This window comes from Gasterosteus aculeatus, chromosome 4, assembly GCF_964276395.1.
Source record: "Gasterosteus aculeatus chromosome 4, fGasAcu3.hap1.1, whole genome shotgun sequence".
Lineage (NCBI taxonomy): Eukaryota > Metazoa > Chordata > Actinopteri > Perciformes > Gasterosteidae > Gasterosteus > Gasterosteus aculeatus.
Genome location: NC_135691.1, coordinates 32,367,522 through 32,376,105, shown reverse-complemented (window position 1 = coordinate 32,376,105; position 8,584 = coordinate 32,367,522). Strand labels below are relative to the sequence as shown.

The following is an 8,584-nucleotide window of genomic DNA, read 5'->3' as shown; positions in this document are numbered from 1 at the left end:
CTGGGCTCTTCACGTTGCCGGTAGTTAACCAGGCCCCTGATTCAGTTCTTGAAGCCCTACAGCAATGCCACCAGTCAACCACCCAACAATCCAGGGACCTCTCTGGAATGGTGAGAGTTCGAGGCCCACAGGCAGTACGCCTGCCTGGTGGGGTCATGCAGTTCATCGCGAGCACCTGTCCAGAACAGCCCTCGAGTCCAGTGGTGCTATTTGAGCCCAGGGCATCTGGGCTTCCGGCAGGGCTCCTTGCATCCCCCTGCCTTATCAAAGTTGTCCGAGGTACAGTGTACATCCCTGTAGTTAACGTAGGGACTACTGAAGTCCTCCTCTACCCACGCACCACACTGGGCAGTCTTGGTAGTGCCAAAGTAGTCAGTTTACCCACTGGGGTTACTGAAGTGAGATCAACCATGGCTACAGTTTCCTCTTGCACGGCTGGTGGCCCTGTGCAGAGTGGTATAGAGGAGGTAGACTTAACAGCTTTGGTTGACCAAGACGAAGTTGATGCTCGGCACCTTCTGCGCCAGTATAGCTCTGTCTTTTCGGCACATGTGGGTGACTTGGGGTGCACCGAGCTTATTTCTCATAACATACCATTGCTTGACGATGTCCCGGTGCGACAACGATACAGGCGCATCCCTCCATCGGAGTATGAGGAGGCAAAGGCCCATATTAATCAACTTCTGGAGGCCAAGGTGATTAAGGAGAGCAGCAGCCCCTATGCTTCACCTATTGTTCTGGTTAGGAAAAAGGATGGCAGTCTACGCCTGTGCGTGGACTACCGGCTCCTTAATAGTAAGACCAGGAAGGATGCTTTTCCCCTCCCTCGTATAGAGGAGAGTCTTGATGCCCTCTCTGGTGCCTGTTGGTTCTCAACTTTGGATTTGGCCAGTGGGTATAACCAAGTTCCAGTGGCGGAACAGGATAAGCCTAAAACGGCCTTCTGCACACCCTTTGGCCTTGTTGAATGGAACCGGATGCCTTTTGGGCTGTGTAACGCCCCAAGTACATTTCAACGGCTAATGCAGAGGATGTTCGGAGCTCAACATTGCCAGTCCCTTCTCTTATATCTCGACGACATTGTTGTGTTCTCGTCTTCCTTCACTCAACATCTCCAACGTCTGGACGTTGTTTTGAGTCGCCTACAGAAGGAAGGATTAAAGGTCAATTTGGGGAAGTGCTCATTCTTTCAGAAAGAAGTTCGCTATCTTGGGCATGTTATTTCGGCGAATGGTGTTTCCACCGACCCGACAAAGATTGAGGCAGTTTCTAAGTGGCAGCGTCCCCGCCATGTTTCAGAGCTGCGTTCTTTTCTGGGGTTTGCAAGCTATTACAGACGCTTTGTAGAGGGATTTGCCCAGTTGGCAGCCCCTCTTCATAAGCTAGTGGCAGAAAAAGCGGGTACCAAGTCCAAACGACGCCAGAAACAAGATCTTGGTTCGGAATGGACATCTCTGTGTGATGAGAGCTTTGAGGCTTTGAAGACCAAGTTGGTTTCAGCCCCAGTTTTGGCATATGCAGACTTTTCTTGCCCTTTTATTCTGGAGATTGACGCAAGTCACAATGGCCTAGGGGCTGTCCTGTCCCAAGAGCAAGAAGGTAGCATTAGGCCAGTGGCCTATGCCAGTCGAGGCCTTCGGCCCACTGAAAGAAATATGGACAATTATAGTTCAATGAAATTGGAGTTTCTCGCCCTGAAATGGGCTATGACCGAGAAGTTTCGGGAATACCTGTTGGGCCACAAGTGTGTTATCTTCACTGATAACAACCCGTTAAGTCACCTGCAATCTGCCAAATTGGGGGCCACAGAACATCGGTGGGCTGCACAACTGGCTGCTTTCAATTTTGAAATTAAATATCGATCTGGCCGGAGCAATAGAAATGCTGATGCACTTTCTCGGCAGTACGTTTCGGACCATGGCTTATTTGAACAGGCTCTACCAGGCACATCAGTCCCAGCTGTACTTCAGCAAGCTACTCATTCGGACTCGCTACCCTCAGCATCTCAGGCGGTGATATCTGCTCTTCCGTCCTACTCGTGTGTGGACATTCATGCGATGCAGAATGGTGATCCCCTCTTAGAGGAGGTTATGGTTTTTTGGAGGCGGCAGGTTCCACCGACCCTGGAGGAAAGGCGAGAGTTGTCCAAGCCAGCCTTGGCATTGTTGCGACAGTGGGACCGCCTGGTTGAGACAGATGGTATTCTGTACCGCAGAGTGTTCCGATCAAATGGTGGAGAAGAGAACCTCCAGCTGATCTTGCCAGCTTGTCTAAAGCAGGAGACACTGAGGCAGCTCCACCAAGCGCACGGACATCAAGGAATCGATCGAACAACTGAATTGGTTCGAGAACGGTGCTACTGGCCAGGGATGTGCTCGGACATAAAGCAGTGGGTCCAAGAATGTGAGCGGTGTCAGGTCGCAAAGGATTCTGGACCAGTCATTCACAGCTTTATGGGGCACCTGTTGGCAGCCCGTCCAAACCAGATTGTTGCCATGGACTTCACGATCTTGGAGTCTTCCAGCACTGGCATGGAAAATGTCCTCGTAATGACTGACGTGTTCAGTAAGTACACAATGGCTGTCCCAACTCGGGATCAGCGTGCTTCCACCGCGGCTCAAGTCTTGTTGAACGAATGGTTTTTTAAGTTTGGGGTACCGAGCCGCATCCACTCCGACCAAGGCCGCAGTTTTGAGAGTGCCTTGATACGGCAACTTTGTTGTTTGTATGGGGTAGAGAAATCCCGCACTACCCCATACCATCCTGCAGGGAACGGACAGTGTGAGCGGTTCAATCGAACCCTACACAACCTCCTGCGCACGCTTCCAGTTTCACGAAAGCATGACTGGACGTCATGTCTTCCGCAGGTCCTGTTCTGTTATAACACCACGCCCCACCAGGTAACAGGGGAATCTCCGTTCTTCCTGATGTTCGGCCGCGACCCTGGGCTTCCTGTTGACTTTTTGTTGGGTCGGGTCCGCGACCCTGTACCCGGGAAAGTACAGGATTGGGTGGTCGAGCATCAGGCCAGACTTAGAATGGCTTTTGAGGGGGCGCATGATCGTCTGTTGGCAGCGGCTGGTCGCCGCAAGGAGCGGTATGACCAGCGGGTCCATGATGAACCATTGCGGGTGGGACAGCTTGTCTATATGAGAGACAACAGTGTCAGGGGCCGTCATAAAATCCACAACATTTGGAGTTCTGTGGTATATCAGGTGCTTAGAGCGCCTCATGGCGAGGGTCCGGTGTATACTATTGCACCGGTAGACAATTTGGAGAGATTGAGGAATGTGCACCGCAACATGTTGAAGGCTCAAGTGGGGCCTGCTACGGTGGCCCTTCCCGTTCCTTCACCACCGTTACCAACAGTAACGGAGGGTAACTCCTCCAGCGATGATGATCTGTGGGTCATGGTCTCTGAAACCACTGGAACCGGCTACCCAACTACTAGGGGACCCGCTGTGGCGAAGGACTTGCCTGTCCTTGATGCGCCTCTGGCAAAGGGCCCGGCCGACACACTAGTTACTTGTCCATCTCCATCAGAACCGGTCGGTGTCTGTCAACCCGCTGTTCGTCGGACTGGTCGGTCCACTGCTGGCAGGCACCCTAACGTCCATCATCTTCCACGGCCTGCTGGTTGCTTTGACAATAACCCTGTTGAACCGCCGAGGGCTGTGTCCAATGTTCAGGTGGCCTTCCATCGGCCTTGGTGTTAACCTCTAGACCTTTCCCCCCCCGTCCCGTAGGTTCATCGCCGGGGCGACGATGCAAAAGCTGGGGGTAAATGTGACAGAGTGGCTCAGTCCACTTCAATTTACCTGTCTAGTGGGTTGGCTAACTCAGGTGGCTTGCCACCTATGCACCTCCAATCACGGTGGGATACCCAGCTGCAAACAATTATTCCCCGTCGTTGTGATCACAGGGCGGGGCTCTCCCCTGGAGAGTATATGTTTCAGTACACCTACCTGTGGTGGGTCTTCCTCTCCGCTTCTCGGGGGTATAATGGTTGCTTGGGGGCTCCTGTGAGACTCACCTGGTCGTGGCATTCGTGGGCTTTGGGTAAGTTAGGGTAATATCATTTGTTGGGCATTGTTTGGTGGTAGCTGATGCGCCTGTCTGCATAGTCAGCCGTGGTTTGGAGGTTGCGGCTGAGGGAGCGTGCCTGCAGGAAGCTGGTGTGGCAACTTCCCATTCTGTGCCATCAACGGTACTCACCAGCTTGTCGGCTGAGTTGGCTTGAAAGAGCGTGGTTCTCCAGCCTGGTGTATTCAAGTGTGACACCATATCCCGACGGTAGGCTGTCTCATCTGTACTGTGATTGCAGTTGCTCTGGCCAGCTGTTTTAAGCGATGTGTTAATTTGCAGCCAAGCGGCACTGGCCTGATGCACGGCTGACCAGCGGATCACCTGCGGAGGCAAGCCCCACAAGATATTGCGGAAACCCCCCTCCACTGCTGTTCTGTCTGAACTCGTTTTATGAATTAATCATTCTTTTCTTTGTTTTTGTTTGAGTGTGTGGGCCCCGTGGCCGATATTTTGTGTTTATTAATTGTTTTCTTTCTTTATTTAAGGAACAGGAGTTTCTTGGGCTGCTGGTAAGAGTGGTTGACTGAGCCTGGTGGTGGCGGTCCCCTTCGTTTGATTTATATTACTTCATCATATATTCAGCTGTGTGGTTTCCTTTTATTTTGTTTGGTTTTCTTTGCTGTGACATTAGGGACCGTCCACCCCCACCTTTTTCTCAGAAGTCATCTCTGCCAGCGAGTCCTCAGTCTTCTGTCCCCTTTTCCTGGTTTGATTTATTTCTTTTTGTAACATGGATGACTTTTAAGCATTTTTCATTGTTTTGGTCTAATCGTGTATCAATTTATAGACCATATCACTAGTCTCGAGACTGTCTTTTAAGAACGATGTACTCATAAATAAACGTATAATTTTGTATAATGGAATCACGTCTAGTGCCGGTGTTGTTCGAATCTGTGTCCTGTTGCTGACCATAATTAGGTGCTCCATGTCATTATTTCCGGGGGTGAAATTCCCACGGTGGCGTTGCTCGTATATTAATTAAGATTATTTGGTCGTCCTCCCGACATTGCTACATATTGAAGACACAAAACAAAACGTGAGGAGCTGTAGAACTATAAAAGGCTCACAATCATCTATGGAGATCTCAAGGTTGCTTCGCGAGAGAATAAACTGTGACCTGGGCATGACTCCGCATGACGCGGGTGTGCACGGCAAAAGGACATGACACACTGGCACAGGACAAGGGGAGACGCAGACTATAAGTACACATGAGGGAAGTGTGGGAACAAGGGGACACGATCAGGAATCAGGGAAGACAATCAGACTGGTAACACATGAGGAGGGGCCACAAACCTGAAACGAGAGGAGGGTTGATTATCAAAAGTCACAAAACAACCATTGAGACGGGACAGAAGCCCAACTTGACCTACAGGTGTGACACCTGCTGCTTAGTATTAAGAAGAGTTCGAATGAAACTCAATAAAGAGTCAGGAATAAAGCTACATTAGTATGAAGGTTCTAGGTATCCAACTGTAGTTAAATTAGCACCGTGTTTAGTTTCTGATTTCATGTTTTTTTTTTTATCTCCTTCTTAGATCCTCAACGTTTTAAACAAATACGTTTTAATATGACAGTCTGAACACACGTGTGCCGTCCTCTTTGTTTCCCTTCATATAGGTTTATATGGGTCCACACCACAGTGCTAATTCAACTATTTTTGAACAGTTTTCCCAACACTTGTGATTGTGATTGTTAACAATATAAGTGTTATGTCACGGTGTGGTTTTATTTCCTGTCTTATTTTGTAGTTTTCTGCCTCTTGTCTCCCTGGGTAACTGGGCACATTTATTACAAAACTGGAGCTTTACATAAATATTTTAAAACAATTTAAAAAAACTACATTGTGGAAGGATTTATGGTGTCCCACTCCGACTAGAGTACAGTATTACTCATTTAGGGGCTAAAGCGCGAGCTCGTCGATACAAATGAGAGCGTGTTCATCACTTTACTCCTCGGTATACATTATGCCCGAAAGTGTACAGCATAATGGACTTTAAAGATAATTTCCTTTTTCTACCGTCAATTTCCTCCATCCCACAAAAACTATTGTCCCCCGTGTGAAAGAAGCTTTTTAACCCAACTTGTTCATCCAGTTTGTGTAACCAGGATGTTCCCCGTTGTATAAGGGTTACTTTACATTTTTTGACAATACATACGTCAACACCTTGTACACCCTCCTCTTGACACTCGTGCCGTAAGTCGAACAGAGGATCACTTCTTCTTTTTCATACTCCTTCACTTGATGCTCAGCAGAGACCAACAGCACAGTAAGAGGCTTACAATCACTCAATACATTTTAAACTAAACATGTTCTATTAAAAACAAGATGAATTGTAATAAAAATATATATTTTTTATGTTCATTTTGAGGCTAGTAAACATTTTTACAGTGATCAGTTATCAGACATTTTATGAAGAGTTGAAAGCTCTTACGCCTTCTAAATGTCCATCAACAGTGCAGATGATCCAAAGAAATGCATTCATATATATTTAAAACTGAAAACAAACCAGTTCGTAAAGGTCTTGAGTCTCTGACTTATACCAATACGTATTTCTCAGAATTCACTGTGTGTATATATACAGTATACATACATATATGTATATATGGTATTTTGTGCATTCCTCATTCTGCCGAACCAGAGCATAGAAAGTAACGGCTAACCCATTTTTGTCTTTTGTAAGGTTATATCTAAATTTGAGTTGATGGTACATTTTTATTTTTAAAATGAAAAATTAAAGGAAAATGAACATTTCATTAAAATTAAGGGTTTCTAATGAGAGTTTGGTGTGACTCCATATTTGACCACACCCGTTTCTAAAATCAACGACGGGGAACTCTCAGTTGGTCTGCTAGATGAAAGTATGTCACTGGGGTGGAAGACAACTGTTTGCGGTTTTGTCGGATACATTTTGTGTATTTGGGAGGAAACTTTAAAAATGGAGAAACACAGCACATCGCACACAACTTGTTCTTCTTCAATGCAAAATCACAGGCAACTCAACACATTGTCCACTCAAATGTTGTGTCTACAATTGCTGCATCTGTTCTGTCTCTGAAGGTGAGCCATGTCCTGTTCAGCCTCCCAGTGGACTCCTCAGCGTCCAATTCTCTTCTGCAGCCTTTTGGCGTTTTGCTTCATCTTCCTTTTCATCTCGTACAAGGCCGACATCACCTACCCCGATTTTGGAAGAGTTGGTCAGTTTTGTCCTGCCTTCCTGTGTGCAGAGAGAGCACAGAGCCATGACTCAATCCCCAGCAACTCCACAGAGCTCCTCAATAAAACACATTCAGGTCCGACCGAGAAGCTCCAGGCGGCAGCAGTGGACGCTGAGCCCGACACAGTTGTGCTGGTCTGGATGTGGCCGTTTGGCTTCAAATTTGAACTCAACTGCGACGTTTTCAATTGCACAAGATGCCACTTAACAGATAACAGGGAACTTTACCATAAGGCCCACGGGGTGGTCTTCCACCACAGGGATATACATGGAAGTTTAGAAAACATGCCCAAAGGGCCACGCCCCGTTTTTCAGAAATGGGTTTGGTCAAATATGGAGTCGCCCACCAACTCAGGTAAAATCACTGGACTGAATGAGCTTTTCAACTTGACATGCAACTATCGGCGTGATTCAAGTATCCCAGTGCCTTATGGGTATCTGTATCCCGTGACCTCTGCAGAGGAGAGTTTCAAATTGCCAGCAAAGGACAGTTATGTTATGATAGTTATGGGCCCGCCAAGACACGTTTATGGAGTTGGCAGAGCGGCTACTTTACCTTGACCAAAATCACACCGAGTACATGCGATTCTTCAACTGGAGAAGCACGTTTAAAGTTAACCAATCTGTTTGGAAGAGAAATTGCCTGCAAAACATGTATATACTTACAAAACCACAAGGAGTACCAAGCTTTCAATGATCTGAACACTTGGTACTGGGGCTGAGAGGGTGTGAACGTTGTAATGTTGTATTTTTTCCCTTGTCCTAATGTGTTTATCTGCTTTTCTCAAACCAGACCAAAGAGAAGCGATGGACTAACCCAATGGTTTTCTTCTTTTTTGTAGTATTTATTTTTGTGGGGTGATATATATCAGGTACTGTAGTTAAAGGCACTAAACATTAACATCAACTACTAAATGCATTTCTCAAAAGTTGTGTCCATCAGTAGACACAACTAGAGGTACACAGTTATGTACTATGTTTTTTTGGTTAATATGTTGTATTTTCAGTGGTTTTCTTCATTTTTATAATGTACTTTTTCCTTTTTTTGGGGATATATATATTTTTTGTTTTTCCTCTCCTTGTTCTTTGTCCTTATTGCTAATGTGACAAAACCATTTGCCCCCCCTGGAAGAAATAAAAGGCCTAAATACTGGTCCTAATTTTTAACTGTCTTCATTGCAAATGCATGAATGTTTTTTGTTTTTCATCAAGAAGTGTTGATGTAGAGAAAGAGTTTTATTAATTTTATCAGGCGGCTAAATGATTCACAATGATGATAAACC

The 8,584-nt window shown here is 46.5% G+C and overlaps 1 protein-coding gene and 1 long non-coding RNA gene across 2 annotated transcripts; both read left to right on the top strand.

The window, feature by feature from the left end:
- Nucleotides 1-432: 432 nt before the first annotated feature.
- On the top strand, nucleotides 433-4,949 carry LOC144406102 (uncharacterized). The gene is made up of 2 exons (XR_013467275.1): nucleotides 433-4,293; nucleotides 4,366-4,949. It is a non-coding gene; the product is annotated as an uncharacterized LOC144406102 (long non-coding RNA).
- A 1,330-nt stretch (nucleotides 4,950-6,279) lies between these two features.
- Nucleotides 6,280-8,378, top strand: LOC120818500 (4-galactosyl-N-acetylglucosaminide 3-alpha-L-fucosyltransferase 9-like). Its single transcript, XM_078100354.1, has 2 exons — nucleotides 6,280-6,353; nucleotides 7,145-8,378. Exon 2 carries the CDS (start codon nucleotides 7,152-7,154, stop codon nucleotides 7,860-7,862), a length of 711 nt encoding a protein of 236 aa, XP_077956480.1. The 5' UTR covers nucleotides 6,280-6,353; nucleotides 7,145-7,151; the 3' UTR covers nucleotides 7,863-8,378.
- Nucleotides 8,379-8,584: the final 206 nt, after the last annotated feature.